Source organism: Tachypleus tridentatus, chromosome 8, assembly GCF_004210375.1.
Source record: "Tachypleus tridentatus isolate NWPU-2018 chromosome 8, ASM421037v1, whole genome shotgun sequence".
Lineage (NCBI taxonomy): Eukaryota > Metazoa > Arthropoda > Merostomata > Xiphosura > Limulidae > Tachypleus > Tachypleus tridentatus.
The window spans coordinates 11,848,341-11,868,747 of record NC_134832.1 but is presented as its reverse complement, the minus strand read 5'-3'; the positions used below and the strand labels follow the sequence as shown (position 1 = coordinate 11,868,747).

Sequence of the window (20,407 nt, the reverse complement as noted above, 5' to 3'; positions counted from 1 at the left end):
GATAAACATAAATACTTATTTATTCTGTTACTTTTCAAAGTGATTGCATTTTACACAAAAGGAGTTTTTTTTCTCATTTACAAAATGTTTAGGAACAACTAAATGATCTAGCTTTAAATACAGATATCCAACAGCATTTCCAAGAATTTTTAAAACTAAGTAAATAATATAACATGAAAAACATTTACCTGTTGTAACAGATAAAATTATACTAGTGCAACAGTCAGTCTCTTACACATTTAAGCTAGTAATACATAGTCTAATATGAAATTTTCTGATTATTATTACATGTTTCCTTAAAATCCTCTCTTTACTTCATTCAACAGTACTGAAGTCAAAAATTAACCTTTTAGCACTTATAAATATTTGAAGCTATTTAAGTTTTTTCTTTGAACTTAACAAAGAGCTGGCTTCAGTAGCAAAGTTACCTTTCTAGCTTTGCCTTCTCAGACATTTGTTTGCAGGTTTGGTTGGAGGTTAAGTGTCCGAGTCCATTTATTTTCTACCATAATTTGCTTGACTCACCAGTTTTATGTTTTTTGGGCTTTTATTTCGTATTTTCTTTTCAATGCTGCTACAGATACACATAATAGTTTTGTTGTAATTTAGCTATTAATACAAGTAGTTGCTTACCAACAGGCACATTTAAAATTTATCCAATGACATTCATAAGAGTACATATCAGAAGTTGAGTTGCAAGTACCAGTTTCTTCAAACTTTTCTTTTCATCCTCTTTAACAAAGATCCCTTTCAAGAGAGACTTAACCATGTGAGAGAACAAGACAGTTATAGAAACTGTTGTAGCAGTATTATGATCATATAGCTGTCTGGAATACTGTAGCTATCAAAATTGAGATAAGGTGACAAAAGTTATTATTTTCCTGCACTGAAAATATATTTCTAATAGGTACATACCTCCTGTCAATAAAATAAGCTATTATTAATATTTTGTGCTGCCCTCTATATGCAAAATGATTTCTTAATGCACGCCACAACCTTATGTTCCCCTTTCCTGTTGGAATTGGAAGATTCAACATGTTTCTCACAAAAATAATCAAGCGTCACTTATTAACCAACAAGAACATGACATGCTTGCATGATGCATGTGGCTCCTTCTATATTATTCTCTACTGAACCCTCACTTCAAAGTTTGCCACAAGGTGTGAGCACTGGAAAAGAGTGGGGAGGAAGGGTGAGAAGTAAGTACCTATTTGATATACTTTCAGTGTAGGAAGATTATAACTTTTGATACAGAATTTACCTCATCTCACAAAATTAGCTAAAATCCCACATTGAAATAAAGAAGGGAAGAATGCAAAGGAGGATTGTATCCAAGAAACACCACTGACAATGAAAGAAATAGTTCTAAATGTCTACAAAACTCTGGCTTGAAAACCAAACCATATATAGTTCTTCACTCAAGGCATAGCATGTCTACTTTACCCATGTCACCCATGGGTGGTATGGTTCAGAATGGACATGTTTATGAAACAAATATTGTGAAACACTAAGCCACTGAACAATCTTGTGAAACATACCATCTCTTTAATGACCATGTGGAGCCAGAATGAGGGAGTATTGACAACATGGCTTAGAGTGAGGTTATTGTGAAAGAACACCTGATCAGGCACCTCTTGGCACAGTGGGGGATTCCAAGAAACCAATACCAACCAAGGGTCACCTGTAAGAAAAGAAAGCATTAATAAAGACTTACACATTGTAGGTGCTGCATCAAAGTGAGAAGTTCAGCTACAGGCATTATGTGATACCCCAAGGATATAAAAACCACAAACCAATAAAGATAGTGGATAATGAACATCCACATGAAGATCAACATGCCTGATCATAGAATCTTCTTCAAAGGCTGACCTAAAGAAGAGTAATGGAGAAGGTGAAGAGGCAGACAGGAACGGAGGTAAAATAGAAACACAGAAGATAGGAAGGTAACAAAAAGAATGCTAATGGGAGGAAACAATGACCCAACTAAGGGTAAAGAATGAAAGATCCCTGGAGAAAAACAGTTGCCCAGGAATTAAGAGCCAGGAATGGGAACCCTCGTTGGAAACTGCACAGGCAACAGAACAACCTAGAGAATGTATCAGTCATAGAATTCAATCAAGATCTGGATGAGGGAAAATTAGGAAAAGCAAGAAGGAAAATGAGCAAAAAGGAGTTATCCACATGAGCAGTTACGGATGAATAAAGGAAGGAATGATCTGGAGAAAGAAGAAGGTATGTGCTATCATAGAGCATGTGAGAGACAGCCATACTAAATATATTAAACAGATGCCAATCATAGGCCAAGAAAAGGAGGAAATATCCTTTAAGGGAAAGGTGAAACAAAGAACATGGAACAACGAGTTCCAATGGAGGCAATGTAATAGAATGGATTACAGTGTGAACATTCAACATAAAAGCACCAGATTTAGACACACCTGACATATCCTGAAAGAACAAAATAAGGGTAAGAATAAAAAATGAAAAGATGTTATGGTAATGAAAAAAAAAAAAGAATGATAGAAAGAAAACAGCACCCTATGTGAGAACTGGACAGTAGTCAGGTGTGAAGAAGTAGGCTAGGAAGCATGAATTCAAGAACTGGTGACTGCAATCAAAGAAGGAAGGAAGCCATGAAAAAAAAGAAAGAGGAATAATCAAACTGGAGGAATAGAAGAAAATATGAATGAGTGGACCAGCAAAAAATAATCAGAAGGACCAAGAACAATGCAGTATGCAGGAGGGAGATAATTAGAAGTAACTAGAGAGACAGATAAAAAGAAACAAATGTTCAACCAAATGTGGGTGAAGGCAGCCATAGCCAAAACCCAATGATGAAGAACAGGAGATCAAACAAAGATAACTGGTAAAAGCAGGAGGTAATAAATGTACCACTGAGAGGGAATAACATCAAATTCCAATTTATTGAAAAATGAGGAACATAAACCCATTCTGGTTTAGAAAATGATCTGCCAGAAGTTAGAAGGCACTCTGCACATGACATCAAATGAATGTGATTATCGTGGGTTCAAAAGTGGTTCCAAATGGAAAAACATGAGGATCCTAACTGAGTATACCTTTGGAGATAGATAGGAGCCACAAGTTTTAATTTGTCTGAGTGGATTATGACCAACCAACTGCTGGAGACATGAAGAAAGGAAAAAAGTATGGAGTTTTAGGATGGTGATAAAAAAGTAACATGCTACTTCAGACAAACAGCCCAAAGCAAGACTGTGGTCAACACACACTCCAGCATTGAAAGGATGCATTTGAGAATAGATGGAAATATAGCCATTGATGAGGGAGCATGATTCCTGCGTAATTATGAATCTGCCCAACCACCATAAGAGAGAGCCAACATGCTACAAAAGAAGGTGGCTGGAAGAATCTATAGCATAGAGGAGAAGATTAGGCCAGACTTGAAGGGGTTACAAAGAATAAACCCATAAAATGAGGGAATAGGTGTGATGAAGGAAGGACTTCATGAAGCTGTAAAATGATCCACCGAAGTTGCATTAAAATGGAACTAATGAGCAAAACAGGCCAACACTTACTTGGAGTAGCATAAAGAAGCCAGTCACCTTAGAAAAAGGAACAGCATAACCTCAGGTCATGAAGATGCAGAGAAAAGATACACAACATCCAACAAAGATGGAAGTCACCAAAGTCTACCCAAAAGGTAAGGCTTGAAATCACTACACCACCCTCTAACGGACAAACCAAAAATAAGAATGAGAATGCTGCGAGATGGAAAAATGTAGATAAACATTGGAGATGACTTCCTCAGTTATTCCAAGACCAAAAGAAAAGCCCTTTGGAGGGGAAGTAGGATGCCCTGGTGAACTGTAGAGTATGAATGAATGCAGCAAGACTGGATAGGTCAATAATCAGCCCCCAGATCCTGGTCCATTTAGGAACCCCAAAAACCATATAGGGAGACCTGATAGCCTGTTGTGTATGCAGGGATCATCTGACTCAAAAATGCTGGCATGACCAGGGACCCCGAGGAGAAACATGGAAGAGTAAAAAATGGTTAAAGAAACCTTTTACAAGAGACCACGACCTCAATCAATGGAAATGAAAGGGCTCCACTAATAAACAAAGGTCAACAGATCAGTTCCCAATGGGTAGTCTCCAGAATTATTGTTGAAGTGCTGTGCATCACTGAAAAAAAATGATGAACTACAGCACAGCACAAAGAAAGAATCAAGGACAGAGAAGGAGAAATCCGATGACACAAGTGGTGCCAACATGAATAAATGTGTCACTGGAAAAGAAAAGGTGGAAAAGTCAGTGGTCTGAAGTAATCCTAGAAGCATAATAAAACATGTCACAATAAACAAGACCATGTATAGGACCCATAGAAAAAGGGATCAGAGAAAGGATTTGTGAAATAAGGCATTGTGGCCCAAAATGTCACATCAACAAAAAAACAGTTGTAGGGTCAGAACCACAGATGACAAAATGGGCAAGAATGAAAGTAATGAGAGAAGATTTACCCAAGAAAACACTCATGGAACACTAGCAAAAGCTTCAAACAGGAGAAAGACAAGAGAAAGGAAATGCAATAATCAGCATGAAAAGTTGAGGATGAGGAAACAGTGCACCTCCTGTGAGCCCAGCAGAATATTCAGGATCCATCCCACAAATAAGAAAAATGAACCCAATTAAATGTGCACCCATTAAGGACAGCCCACCCAACAATGAGAGAGAGCAGACTGATCTGAAGCCCATGATGGCTTATGGCACATGTTAAGAAAAACGTTTGCATATAGAGAGAAATACCTGAATTAGCTAATAGGTAATCTTGGGAAAAGATGGAAGTACTGTATTGGAAAGTGATATTCAGCAATCTGATTGACATTGATTTTCTGCATCAAAGTTATAATGAATGACATGTAAAATTTTTAAACACTATAGGTGAATGAAAACAACATTTAACAGTATATAATAAATAAAACTTTTTGAAAATAAACTTTTCCCTATATAAAAACACAATAAAGCATTTGCTTAGTATTATACAATATAAATTTCAGACTGGGCAGTCTCATATGCTCTATCTGTTTTGATATATTTTGCCACCATAAGGAGTGCAATATTTTACAAAAGCTACAACCTATATTTGCCTTACTACAGAATTACAGGATAAAACAAAATTTATAAAAAAAATTAACTCAAAGAATTTCACACCACCTAATGAAAACATATCCATATATTTTTATTCTTACTTATTTAATTAAAATATCATCATATTTAACTTTCAGTGGTTTAAATATATTTTTATCCCCCTTATTTTGTGAATTTCTTAACAACTTTGTAAATAATTCTAAGGTTAAATCCTCTTTTTCTTCATTAATAATAACTCATTGTTAATATCTGCCTGTTTACAAAGAACTTTTAAAATCCTGTCCCCATAGCAATGAAAAGCAGTTATTACAGAGATTAAATATGACAATTTTTGACGCGAGGACATGGTTACTGAGAATGGTTTATGATAAACAGGAGAATTCATCTTTATTTATAATTACTGTACTATGGCATTATAAAGGTTTTTTTTCTCAGTCTTATATAGATTTAATAGAAATGTCAATATTATAAAGACAATTACCAAAATCACCTTTTTCTCTCCATAACAAAATGAAATCAATATACTCTTAATTTTTATTCTTACGTGAAGAGAATATTAAAATTATGTTGCAAACAAATAGATATTAACAATGGCAGTAAAAAAAAAAGAGTTTAATCATGAAGTTACTGACAGAATTGTTAGCAACTTTTTAAAGAAATGGGGATAAAACAAATTACATTAAAAACACTCACCAAAAAGAATAACAAAGATTGTCTTGTGCTACCATTTATACCAGTTTGCTTTTTTTTTTTTTAATTAATTAATGCAATAATTTAGAAAACAAAATTTTTTGCCAAATAATTAAACTAAGATTGACCACACTCTAAATATAATCAGACAATTGATCTAATGGGAGAAATTGTTACCTATAAAAAAATTTGAATTTAGGAATAATGGCAAATCCAGAAGTTACAAATACAAATTGACAAAAGAGATTTGTTAAAAAGAATAAAATAAAGATGTCATCTTTACCTGGACATACCAATGAGACTGAACACAATTAAATTGGAAAAACTGTTTTTCAAGGACAATGTAAAGTGATTAAATATAATTAATAAAAGGTAACATTAAATCAGAATGAAAAAATTACAGAAACAAGTCATCAGTAAATGGTTTGAAATGCTTAGAGTTTAACCTGTTGACTGCCAAGTATTTCAGCTGTTACAAAACAACTAACGCTTCTTCATTTTGTAACTTTTTTTGTGATGCCATTTTGGATTGAAAGTGAAACAATTTGCAAGTCGGTAAAATGCATGTATGGTGCTGATATCTAGCATTTAAGTTAGGTATTATTGAGAACAAATTAACTGGTCCGTGGCATTGTGTTACTGATCGGCTTGGCTGTCTACGGCACTGAATAGGTCGGCACAGTATGAAAATTTGGTTTTCATCATGTAATCCTTTAGTAAGATATAAAGAGGTTTTAGCTTTTCTAAAATGTCAATTTAACATTATCAGGAACGCAATATGTCGAAATACAACGTACAAGACTACACCCAGTCTTAGGTTTTTATCTTTATAACATAGACTTTCGAAGTAATTTTTTTTAACAAGATTGAGTAAAATCACATTTTAAATTTATTTACTGTATACTGTTAAATATCAGTTTTCTTCAACTGTGGTGTTTATAACTTTCTATCTTTAAACTTGATGATCTTCAAATTTCTTTCTAAGAGGTAAATGCTTTAAGGAGTTTGCATTTAAATTATTTGTTGTTTAAATGTAAACAACTGACAGGATAAACAACAGGACTTTTAAAAGAACATTAAGAACAGGACCAATGCTGTTATTTGATGATTCTGGAGGTAAAAGGTCTGATGAAATAAATGATAACGATTTATTTTTGTTCATGTTACTGGTGTAAGCTACATCTTCAGTTTTAATTTAGAATTTTATATGACATCAAGACTGAGAACACTTATGAAAGTTAAAACAGAAGCTTTACTGAGTATACAGGAAAAACTTATTTAACACCAGCTGAAGTACCCATCCCCTGGACAGAAGTTGTGCAAATTCATTTTTAATAAAAGGTTATTGTAGAGTATGAAAGGTTACTTCCCTTATATGTAATTGTAAAAAATACCCATAAAAACTGTAAAACACAAAATGTGAAACTGCAATTTTGCATGCACCTAATAAGCCTTCAAACCAATTTGGATGAAAAATCTATCCATGCTCTATTAGGTTCTGTTACAAACAGAACCACTTTCTAGCCAATATTGACATATAAACTCAGAGCCATTGTGAAGATTTTAATTATTTTCCAGAACTATTTTTTGTTACACAAGTCAGACATTTTTGAATAGATAACATACACTACATATAATTGCACTAATCTTCCATTCCCTAACCAAGGCAGCTGATTTGAAGTTGCTGTAACAAAGAGAAGTCTACATAATCTAATATTTATCAACAGTGAATTACAACCACCAACCTTTTAAGAAATTTTATGGAATTATAAAAATTATTTCCATTGATCTCACATGTTCTGTTTTCTTCAAATACACATTTTAATATCATCCACTATCCATTTTATCATAAAATCTAATTTTCCATTATTGTTGCTACTCATCTACATTACTGGTTCAAAACATTAAAAACAAATGTTTTGAAGCTTTCCTAACATAATTTCATAAATTAACACTAAAATATTGTATAAACTGCACAACAGCACTGGAGTCCTTTCTACAATGTGTAAGACAAACTTGTAGCAAACAAAAATATTTTTCCGAGGTATTAACACACAAATAAATACACAGTTCCTCATGTTTCTGCCACAAATGTGACACTTCTGCCACAACAAATAATGCTTTGTCTTTTAAATATATTAGTTACTACTATTCATTAATACATGAAAGTAATAATTTTCTTAAACATTCAAACCATAATAATAAATTAGAGGCAATATCGCATGTATTTTATGCTATATAAATATAAAATAATGACACACTGCTATAGCATAGGGACAAAGAAAATTTTGTTTAGTTGATTCCCATACAAAAAACAGCAAGCACCAGAAAACTTGCTTGACATATAATAAAACATTATATTTAACAAGGATAAAACTTCGTGTTGTTTGCAAGTATTTGCACATTTGTTTCCGTAGCAATATAAAAATTAAGAATAACACATCCACATCTCAAACATTTGCACATTTAACAATTTTGCTGGCATAAAAATGATCACAGAATCTTTATCTTCAGCACTAGTATGTGCAAATACATCTTGAAATCTTCATAAATATTATTATGCTTGGTGACATATAAAAGCTTTTCTGTATCCAGTAATCCAAGTCTTTGTAGGATTGAAATAGCCTGTAGTGAATTAAGATGCAATTTAAAGGTTTATCTTGGTTTTGTAACAAAAAAAAATCCAGTTTATAACCAGGATATTTCAAAACTTGGAATTTACATTTCTTCAAACATTTTGGATTTATATGATTATTGTAATTACACAGTGAACTGAAAAACCACTTCACTTACATAATAAAATAAAATTAAACTGCAAATTTTCAGATAAGATTTTATTAGTCAGGAGTTACATTTATATTTCAAAAGATAATTTTTAATAGTTTAACTGTTTCAATTTCTTAATAGCAAAGTTTACTCCAAGTTATATCAGTAATGTGAAAATTCTATATGGAATTACAAGGTTAACCTTTAAAAAAGAGAAGAAGCATATTTAGTTTACCAACACTGTCATAAATAAATAAAAAAAACTCTTTCTTTATTAACCTACATTTCGATACAAAATTTCTGATGCAATACTTTCCAGAAAAATCCTTTTTAGTAAATGTTCATAATTTAAAATTTTTTTATCAATGGAGGTATGAACACTATAATTAATAATTATTAGTATAAACAGCTGCTCACAAGGTGGCATTTCTATTGGCAGTATTAAACACACAACTTAAGAATACAAGCTACGAAAATACTAAAATTCACCCAGAATAATATAGTTATCAGAAATAGTCATGGAAATGTATATAAAATGCAAAGGCTATAGAACTGCTCTCACTCAAGTGTACAAAAAGAAACTGCAGAGTATAGTTGTATGTTGATGGTTCACATGGAGATTAGCTGTCATTCAATCAATTAGACAGTGTTACATCAATAAAATACCTATAAACGTATAAGCAGTTATATTATGCCTAGCAGTAAGCATGCACTTCTGGCTTCCAGGACAGAGATGCCACATGTACAAATTAAAGTCTTTGCTGGTAAAGGACAAATAGGTCAGAGTATATTTTTTATGTTATAAACAGCAATCCAATAGATATTTTGTCAATGACTTGGATAAAAGTAACTGTAAATTTACCTCCACAACAGTAAGATAAATATTTAACCACTCAAAAACAAGAACTTGGAAATTAAACTCAAAAGCTGAAATGGGCATAAGGCTTCAGAAAAAAGCAAGAAAAAACAACAAGGATGATCAAAGCTAGATGAGGAATGTTTTTTTAACAAATGAATCCAAATTCAAATTATTTGGTAACAATACACATAAACTTGGTTTATGGCAGAGACATGAATAGTATAATAATTATACAGGGTCTATAATAAAGTAATGAAGGATGTTTGTCAACCTTTGATTTATTGAGAAGGATTTCATTTTTCCAGCAATGGTGCAACAAACACAAGCATGAATGACTTAACTTTTACACATACTGATATGAATGGTGTTAGAACTTTATAGGCTTGTATGGAAACTAAAAAAGTACAGACTACTATCAAACACTTAGTTGAATTGCTGTAACTAAGATAGGAACAACATTTCAAAATTATATGGTGAAAATTTGTGGTAACATACAAACAAGATGCAATGGTGTTTAAAAGAAATATAAAACTACTACACTGTGCAGCTTGTTTTTCTTTTGTATCTTCTATAATGATATACTGTACAAATGAAAAACTGACCATTTAGTTTTAACTACTTTTATAATGTAAAACTAGTAGCAAAACAGAATATTACCAAAATAAAATAGTATATAACTGGTAAAAATCTACATTTTTGTTGTCCTAAATTCTCAGAATGTATATCTGTAAAATTGCATGTGCTTTATTTCTGAGGTATATTCAATACAGTGGTTAAGGTTTATTCTGTTTACTAATTATAGATTCAACTGTGAACTTACCAAATACTTTAATCCTTCTAATATCTGTTTTGTATAGTACACAATAGTGTGCTCATTATCTTTCAGAGGACCCCATTTTGATCTTAGCAACTGAGACAAGCTTCCTGCAAAACAATTATTTCATTTTCATGACTTTTCTTTTTTAATAAATAAATGTATGAACTAAGTTCTTGCTGCCCTTTTTCAATATTGCTAAAACAATAATTACATTAAAAAGATAATGAATTATTATGCTCATGAAAGAAACAGTAAATATTTCTAATTCTCTTTCATTTAATATAATCAGAATGTTTTTCAGAGCACACATAAATCTGGTAGTAAACTAATAAGTGTGTTCTTTATTGGCTGAAGTTAGTGATGTCTAATAATCTCAATAAAAGACTAATGTTTTTCTCACTCGTAGCTTTTTCCACTGAACTTTTTGATATAAATGCATTTTTACACATACTGAAAAACTAATATGCAAGAAATTTCATAAAAGATTTGCCTTTCTAATAACATACTGAAAATATCTTTGCATAAAGATCAGAAAGAAAAGCTTACATTAGACACAAAAATACAACCATACCTGTGCTTTCATTACACTCAACATACATTTTCTGAATACCCTGCTAGGGTTTCATCAAAACTGAGAAACAAAGAACTTGCAGTTTCATGCAAATTATTTAACCAAAGTCATGTATAAAAAAACAAAAATTAAATGACTTCTATACTATGAAGGGTGACTGTTCTATCGCTTAATTTTGGTGCCCCTAGACTAATATTAAATATGAATTTATATGATGAGGGTTCCTACCTCCAGGCACCTGCTCCATGAAGATCTTGAAGAAACCATCTTCACTAACTGAACCCTGATATTTCACAATATTCCTGTGGCTAAGCTGAGAATGAAGCTTGATTTCTTCATGTAATGGTTGAACTTCTCTGCAAAAATAATTTTAGTTTGCATAAAACAAAGTTAAAAGCTACTTTATTTCTTACTGAGAGCAAGCTTGTGAGCAGCTTTCTAGTGTAAAATAATGATTCAATGTTCTTTTTTGTTTTTCAGATGTATTTTACAAGGATTTACATTTATTTAATGTAAAATGAAAAAAATTCAAAACACCTCAACTTTTAGTTTTGTTTCTTTAATTTATCTATCCTTCACAAACTACAGGCTCATATTTACTCAGATATTGTCATTCCTTGAAAATTTGTATCCATGTTTGTTTCTCGCACATCTTTTCTCTTTTGTCACTGATTTTATTTCTATCACCCTGTAAGCCAGCTTTTTTATGTCACAACAAGTGGGTTGAATAGTAACTGATAAATCTTATCTTTCAAAACTGGAATCAGTAGCTATGAACAATTAGATACAACAGATTATTTTCTATTTATGTTAATATGAAACAAAGTGGTGTTACCAGTAATGTACAATTTCTAATAGAGATACTAGTAGGTGTTCCCACAACATACAGATAGACCACAAACCTCGAAAAATTTGAAGGTTCCTTCGACATACTTATTGTTTGTGATAATCCTTTTCTGTAATACTATTTGTTTGTACATTAATGGAATATTCTTCTATGAGAGGGTGCCAGGCAGAGTTATTTAGGGGGCACGAGTGTGGTAAACTAGGAGTTTTGCAATGGCAAACTATTCAGATGACATCAAACCTGTTTTTTTATTGCATATATATGCAATAAATTTATTGTTATTCAAACATATACAAGATCTCCTGTGAAAACAAATTAACAGAAATTGAGTCTGCCAAAAATATAGTTGAAAAAACATTGCCATTATCACTGTACAACTAAGATGAAAGGTGAAGTTGCTTCTACCAGTCAATGTTTTACCATTCATAATTTTCAATGCTATTTTATTCAGCTAAATAACTACTTTAGTGGGTAAAGATAATTAACATATATAATTAATTTATGAATGTGAAACAAGTAAAAACTCATTGAATATATGTAATGAAAATTTCAGGTGAATAATAATAATAAAAATCCAATTACATTTAGTCAGTTCATATTTTTCAATTGTTACTTTCACTGTTTATCAGAAATTGTATCAACATATGAGAAACTGAGTACACTGTTACTACGGATGACAGATACATTTTTTGAAAAATAACATTATTGGGTACATTACAAATGTTAGACATACAACACATAACAGCATTTCCAATATGAAAAAAAGATTTTTCTCATCGATTTTAAAAACATGATTCATAATAAAATTTCTGAAAAAATATAAAACCTAAAAAAAAATCAAAATATCATTTCATTATTTTGAAATACATGAAATCTGGTTAAACACTAAGTGTGGAAAAACAAAAAAACAAAACCACGATGTCACTGTCATCTGCTGGCCTAGGGAGAGTTAATTTAATGTTTGCAAACAACTTGAAAATTTAAGCCCAAAACAAAGTTTCACATTTAATTATCACTCATGAACTCTCTCACTGTGGGCTTTGCCAATTTGACTGAGTTTGTAACCACGAAGTGGCCATCAATTTCCATACTATAACCTTTAGTATATGAGTATCTTTATGAAATTTTTTAAGTTTTTAGTTAAATAAATATTTGTCCACGAGTACCTGTAGTCAGAAAGCTTACTGCTCCAAGTTGAAAATGATTTTTCATGTTAATATTAAAAATATTTTTCATCTGAAAATTTTCAAGTTTCATTTCTACCACATCTAAAACAACCTACATAAATATCAGTTTTCTTCAGTAAAACTTTGTATTTTACCTGTTATTTTCTCTACACCAACTCTTATACTCATTCAGCAAGTTTGACTACCATGAAAATATGAAACAAATCCAAATTCTCATGTTTTTTCCTCCCTATAATCACTTCAAATTGTTACATGAAACTATACTTATTTATCTTAAATCTTTCATGATTTTTTTGGCCATCAGAATACATTTGTATATTTTCAGACAAATCAAGTAAAAGGTAGATTACAGTTGAACAAAATTTATTTCAAATTCTCAATTTCACATTGAGCCAAATTACATATAAGCTACTTTATCAAATAATAAATAATTTAATTTTTTTAAAATGCATGAAATCTGGTAAACATTTTAAGTGTGAAACCCTCCCCCACAAAACCATGATGTCACTGTCATACTGCTGGCCTATCAGTTTTACTGCTTTAAGTAGCTTTTCTTTGGCAGATCTTCTACAACTATTACTCTTTGTTACCAATATTCTCAATTCCATCATATTTTGTGTTATTTCTGCCTTGCCTTCTTAGTAAAAGTATCTGCTGAGTTTGTGAAATCATCAATAATAGTTTCAACCTTCTTTTCTTATTTTTAAATTCCATAATTTCATCCATTACACATTTCCTCCCCCCCCCCATTTGTTTTAAATGTTTTATTTTTAACATTCTGCTCATCAAAATACATCATGTACTTCTGTCTAGTTTCTGACACTGATACAATTAATTCTTTACTTATATTAACTTTCAGAGAATTCCAAGTGATCAAGTACAATTTTTAATGGAACAAAAATTCAGTCTCTCAAATTTAAGTGGCACACATCTTTGTTCACAGAAAAACTTCTCTATTGGCTTGGCTATGAGATAGGATTAACAACCCTTTCACTATATACCACAACTTTTCAAAGCCTTGTGTACTAGACAGAAGATCAAAATAAAATTGCTAATCTGTTTGTTTCAATACTATGATCAAAGGCAATGAATCTTGATTCATATCCATATCATCATCATCAATAAAATTTACATAATGGCATCATAATTTAGTTCACTTACTTTTTGTGCCTCAACCAATTGAAATTCAATATGCTTTATTATTTACAATTTATCTTGAAATCCAAACATGGCAAAAGCTACATTAAGTGAAACTTTATTAGACATCTTTCTTGAATACTCTTATCACACACTCTTACCACTGGATGACTGAATAGGCTTTATTAGCCTTTCACCTTACAAAATCAGTATTAATTTAATTTATGATACGTGTGTGATCCATGGTTTCCTAAAACCCCACTTTTGACGACTTCACTCGAAAGGCTTTTCAAACACATTAAACATACAAGTTGCTAAAAATGGATTCATTGGGCTGTCTGTCTAATAAGCAGCAGGAAATTGTATACAAGCCATATAAGAGATAAACACATTGAACATTTCCTGCAACAGTGCATCATTTAATATTTTAAACATTGTTTCGTACAAAAAATTTTTGATGTCCTTTACATCTTTTTTTTTTTTCCCCCCCATTGCTAATACATATTTTTCTGCAGATGCTACAATTATCTGAGCCATAGGAACATTTTAAAGCTTTCTGTGCTTATAAAACTAGAGTGGGAAGATACTAAAACCTGCAACTGATTTAATGTCTTCCCATCTAACTGGAATGTCACCAAATAATCAGTAACAGATCTGGAAGATTTTGTCCAAGCACTAAGTTGATTCTGACACCTCTATCTTGAATACACCATGAAGAATGTGCAGTCCACAACTGCACAAATTTAGAAGAAAGTTTTATTTGTGTCCATGCGGTGGTTCCACAACTGATTAAGGAACTTACAATTCACATTAGGATCATCCACGGAAAACTAAAATGGTATCATCAGATTGTAAATGATTCAAGTATACGAATTTGTCAATTGCATCCTGATTAAAAAATTACCAACCTGCAAAATATGCATACTCAGATTACTGGTGCCTTCTAGAAAATTATGCAATAGCTAAAACAGTAGCATGTCCCATAAACTGTAATTCTAAGTACCTCGTGACAACCTTATTTGTATTTAAATTCCACAGGCAAACTACAAATGTTAAAAATCCAATCAGTATTCATCCTTCAGCAAAATATTAAACTTTTTTTACTAAATTTTTTGAAACAGAAATGATTTTAAAAGATTGTATTACTATGGACCAAAATTAAGCTTTATATTTTAATATAATGAATTCACATCTCACAAAAAGAGAATAAAATTTGCTATTATCAGTATCATGCTGAGAACAGTTAAATATTATACAATTTACCATGAACATCACTTTGTTTATTCTCAGTCATCTTGTTATGGTTTTAATCAAATAACAGTACATACCACTCTTCTTCATTCACTTGTCTTTTCAACTGAGTGGAAAAGTAAGAAGCCAATACCAAAACAGCAAATATATGCTGTTTTTTTCATGACACATGAAAACTTTTTTTGCTAGATTAATATCTACAAAAACGTGTCCTGAAACACTTCTGCTACCCCGTCATTAGAGCAGTAACAGCTGTTCTAGACAACATTTAATGTCCACAATATTTCAGTTTTTAATGTGTCTGAACATGATACAAAATTGACAGTATCAGCCTTTGTCATGCATGTTTCTGGCAGTGCAGCTGTAGTATCTACCAATTAATCAATTGCATCATTATTAAAAAAAATATAATCTAATTTCACTTTTACTTTGCCTGTTTGTTGTGATTATTGCCTTTCATATCACTTTTAATTACTGCTTCTACAATGTTAGAGATGTCAAACAATCACTGGCAATATAAACATTTTACTTTGCTATTCTCACCTTTGTCCCATATAATCCAATTTGTAAGATGGGTGCACTCAGCTCTTTCTTTGACACTGCACATTCCAGGCAACTTTTCTTTGCAATACTTCAGTCATAATGTCACTCTTTAGAAATTGGAATGCAAATTGATTTAGCATCACCGATGTGTGCGTGCATGCAATCAATAAACAATATAGCTACCTGAACTCAGCATGTACTTGAGAAGTAGGTCCATTCACTACAGACAGCCAATCAAGTTGAAGTATATCTATGTTATGAACACATCATAAGATACAAGGCTGATGTAACATCAAGAGCAGTTAATAAAGAAATAATTTTATTTTTAATCATACTTAGTACTGTAGGATACCTTTTATTGGCTAAACAAAAATTCCATAATTTTCACATTAAAACCCCATTTTTTTCAAGGATTTTCAGGCACATGCATGTGTGTTTAGTTATAGCAAAGCCCCATCAGGCTATCTGATGAGTCCACCAAGGAGAATTGAACCTCTGATTTTAGAATTCTAGACCTGTAGACTTACCACTGTACCAACGGGGGACAATTTTCAGGCCTAGAAAAATGATTTTAAGATTTCATCACTTTTCCAGGACTTTAATGACTGGACCAATCCTGTTTATAGAGCAAAACCATACTGGGCTATCTTGTGAAGAATTAAAATCCTGGATTTCAACACTAAGTCCAAAAACTTACTAACATTTCACTGAGTAACTAGAAATGCTTGAGTGTATTAAACAGTAGGTTCTTCAATTCTATATAGTTATTCAAACTGACCTGAATAACAGGAGTCTGAATATGTAATGTGTATAAATACCCAATACTTGAAGCTCAAAAATTTTCACAATCAACAACAACAAAATACTACATTTCTATCAACCATAATCTTGTGAGAAATTTCAAGACTTCCAGAGTTCTAAGTGAATCCATTATCTTTGATGTGTGAATTTAAGAATATTAATATGTCAGTTACTAAATTCTAATGACAACAAGCCATGAAGTAAATATGAAAAAAGTAAACTTACCCAATGTTTTTTTCTGGTATTTCTTTGATGGCTAGACGAATCTGAGTGTTTAAATCCCTAGCTGCATAGACTATACCATAAGTACCTTTACCAAGAATGATACGATTTCCTTGTTCATCAAGTTCATATTCATACTGAAATACACAAACAATTAAAACATTTAAAAAGAAAACAAAACAAAACATTTATTAAAGCACAAAAACATAAAATAAAGAAACCCAATGTATGCAACTCTATTTTCTAACAATACCCTCCACTTATTAATTTGAAAAATTACTATAGAAAAGACAAAGGGCATTTTTCATGTTGTTCCATATATTGAAAGTGAACAGGAATTTTGCAAACATCTTCTACTGCTTTGCTGATTAAATATGATGCTTTGAAAAAAATCTACCAAAACACAAAGCCCGATTCCTTGTTACCAGATACAAAACATACAACTATAACTTAAAATTTGAATCTTTACCATTTGACTTTGAAATTATACATTACAGCCAATACAAAGCGAGATTTAACTATAACTCTTATAACATATGCATGGCCAGTAAAAATATTGAGTGTGCTCATTAGCATTACACCTGTATGGTAACAAAATATAAACAACATACCAACATTCCAACACACTATGCACAGAGTCATGTTTTGTTAAACAGAATGTGTTTAAACATTTACATCTCAGTCTCTATAGCTTCAAAGCTTTTAATGTATCAAGAGAATACACAAAAGTTTTTTTATTATTATTAATTTTTATTACAATGGGATTTCACTTTCACAATGAAATTTAAGATTAAGAACTGTACAAATTGTACTGAATAAATTTAAACAATCACTTCGATTATACTCTCCCACTAGTTTTGTGCATTGAATGAATGTGATCAAACTATGAATGGTGGCTGTAAACAGTTAATAACACAAGCCTGCAATGATTTTATTGTTTTAATTAATTCCTGTATGATGAGCTTGAATTTTTTTCTCCATCACTTTCAGTATTGTCATAAAATGTCATTTGCACTTTTATACATGTGAATTACTTTTTTCTTTTACTGAAATTTTTGTATAATCACTGGCTATAGCCTTTTGAAACCAACTGCAACATAAGTCTTATTTATTGTTCTAGAACCCAAAAGAAATACATTGCTGATATGTAAATGGTTAAAAAGCTGCATGATGTGTCATTTTTCGATGGTATTTGTTCATGCATGCAGTTAGATATTTTTTTTTCATTTCAATATCATTTATTCATCACTATGAAAACAAGAAACTGTGAAAAGGATCCAAATATATTCTGTTAGATATCAGGAAGGTGGAATATCAGCATGATGACTGATTACTGCTGGTCATTGAAACAAGATGCTCCAAACACAATACATAAAAGGAAAACAACAACTTGAAGTTTTGAGACTAAAAGACATATTTTACCAAGAAATCAGGATGAATGGAAATGCATGTTCATTTGATTTTTGTTCATCATGATAAACAAAATAATAATTTGATCCAAGTAAGTTTTTGTTTCTTCCCAAATTGTAAAGACAACTTACATGATGCGATAGGAAAAATTATTATTTTTGAAATCTGCATAGCTGAATTATGGAAAATCCATTATTAAAGTTTAAAAAAAAAAAAATACGCAGTTTAAATTCACAGAACTGTGTAATGCTCACATGCACAATCTCTGAATACTCTCATTCTTTACTGAATTGATAATTTTCTGCAATATACAGATCAACAAATACATACAAAATTTGTAAACATTTCAGTTATTGTACAGAAAGATATTATGTAAACACATTTCAGTAAAATTTACTATAACATTGAGATTACTTTTACCGTCTTTATACAAAACAATGTAATTGGACAGAAGTTAAAAAAAAAAAAAATCGATATACAAAGGTTAAAGGTAAACACTTAAAATTATAGCAGAGCAATTTCCATTCTTTGAATAGTACAAGTTTCTGAAAATTATTTAAATAATAATTCTAATGTGTAATTATTTTATCAGTATTTTCTTTATTTTAAATTGAATGTTAACCTGTGTAACATATATAATAATCATATTTTAAGTACAGATATTTATTTTTCAATACCCAGAAAAGAAAACAGTGGTACACATCTTGGGCTTTTCACATTTGTCACTGTTTTATATTTATATAAACCAGTTTCATACTGAATTCCTCCACAGCATAACACTATTCTTATCATACGTACTTCAAGATGGTTGTTTGCAACAATAACAACAGCTAGAACAAATTTATTTCTTGATCCAACTCCTCTGTGTGTGTATCCCCCCCCCTGAGATTTATGCAATCTTTTTCTTCCTTCAGGATTGTGTTTCAGATATTAATTTAATTTGCTGCACATTTTTCCAGATTTCATAATTAAAAACTATTGGGATATGTATGGGTTATACATTATTCTACAAGCACCTAATTTCATAAACCAAAAATATACTTTAGATTCTAAATCAATATACCAGAAAACTAATAACTACAATCATTATATTTTATTTGGCCCAATATGGCTAGGTCGTTAAGGCACTCGGCTCATAATCCAAGGGTCATAGGTTTGAAACATCGTCACACCACACATGCTCGCCCATTCAGCCGTGGGGTATTTAAAAGTGATAGTCAATCCCACTATTCATTGGTAAAAGAGTAGCTGCCTTCCCTCTAGTTTTCACTGCTAAATGAGAGACAGCTGGTGCAGATTGCCCTCGTGTAACTTTACATGAAATTCAAAAGAAACCAAAGCAATATTTTATTTATTCATCACTTGTTAGTACTGATTTCATTAAGTTCATGCTGCATTTGTGTATACTTTGTTATAGAAGATCTACCAGTGAGTGTTACGTACACTGCATCATCTCAGTGTTCAAATACAAAACATACAGTAAATTTCTTTAAAAAATGTAAATAAAACTAGAATTGATAATAGTTTTAATAGAACAAGAACCACTACAGACTTGGGCTTTAGTAATTACTACAGTCAAATTGACTTAACATTAGGACTGAGTTTCATAATTATTTTATAATATCAGTAAATACGAAATATAATTTTTGCTCAGTTGCTTTTGAAATATCTAAATGACTAGGAACACATGTTTTAGTACATTTAGGCCCATTTAAAAATTTCAGTTGTTAAAACTATCTTGTATCAAAACATAGATCCACTTTAAGTTTTATTTAAAAAAAAACATACAAAATCAGAATTAGTATTTATAGATTTAATACTTTTTTTTAAATGCTAACTCGTGAACAAAAACGGACCTGTCAAATATAAATTATGCAACACACCTCTTGGTAAGTACGAAGAATGTAGAAATTTTTTAATCCTAAGATGCATTTTTAGTGATTATTACAACAAATTAACTTAAACAGTAGCTTATAAAACTTGAATGCACAATGTGTGCACACGAGGCTCAAAACACCAGCCTATTATTACCTAAAAAAATTACAATTACTAGATTTATTGATATTTGACATTTCTTCTGTTCTATTAGAAATATATTCACTCACTAAAATTCTCAAATAAGGTTATCATAGACTTAGTTATCTTCTTGCACATTTTTGCAATAACAACAATTTTATGTGGT

General features: G+C 31.2%; 1 protein-coding gene across 8 annotated transcripts in view; it reads right to left on the bottom strand.

The window, feature by feature from the left end:
* The window catches only part of Ask1 (apoptotic signal-regulating kinase 1), a 167,858-nt gene that overhangs the window by 72,547 nt on the left and 74,904 nt on the right, over positions 1–20,407 (bottom strand). For all 8 annotated transcript variants that reach the window (XM_076517629.1, XM_076517625.1, XM_076517624.1 and 5 more), the window contains 3 exons: positions 16,819–16,952; positions 11,056–11,183; positions 10,260–10,363 (listed from right to left, as the gene is read on the bottom strand). In XM_076517629.1, coding sequence (XP_076373744.1) covers positions 10,260–10,363; positions 11,056–11,183; positions 16,819–16,952 — 366 coding nt within the window. The remainder of the gene's footprint in view (positions 1–10,259; positions 10,364–11,055; positions 11,184–16,818; positions 16,953–20,407) is intronic.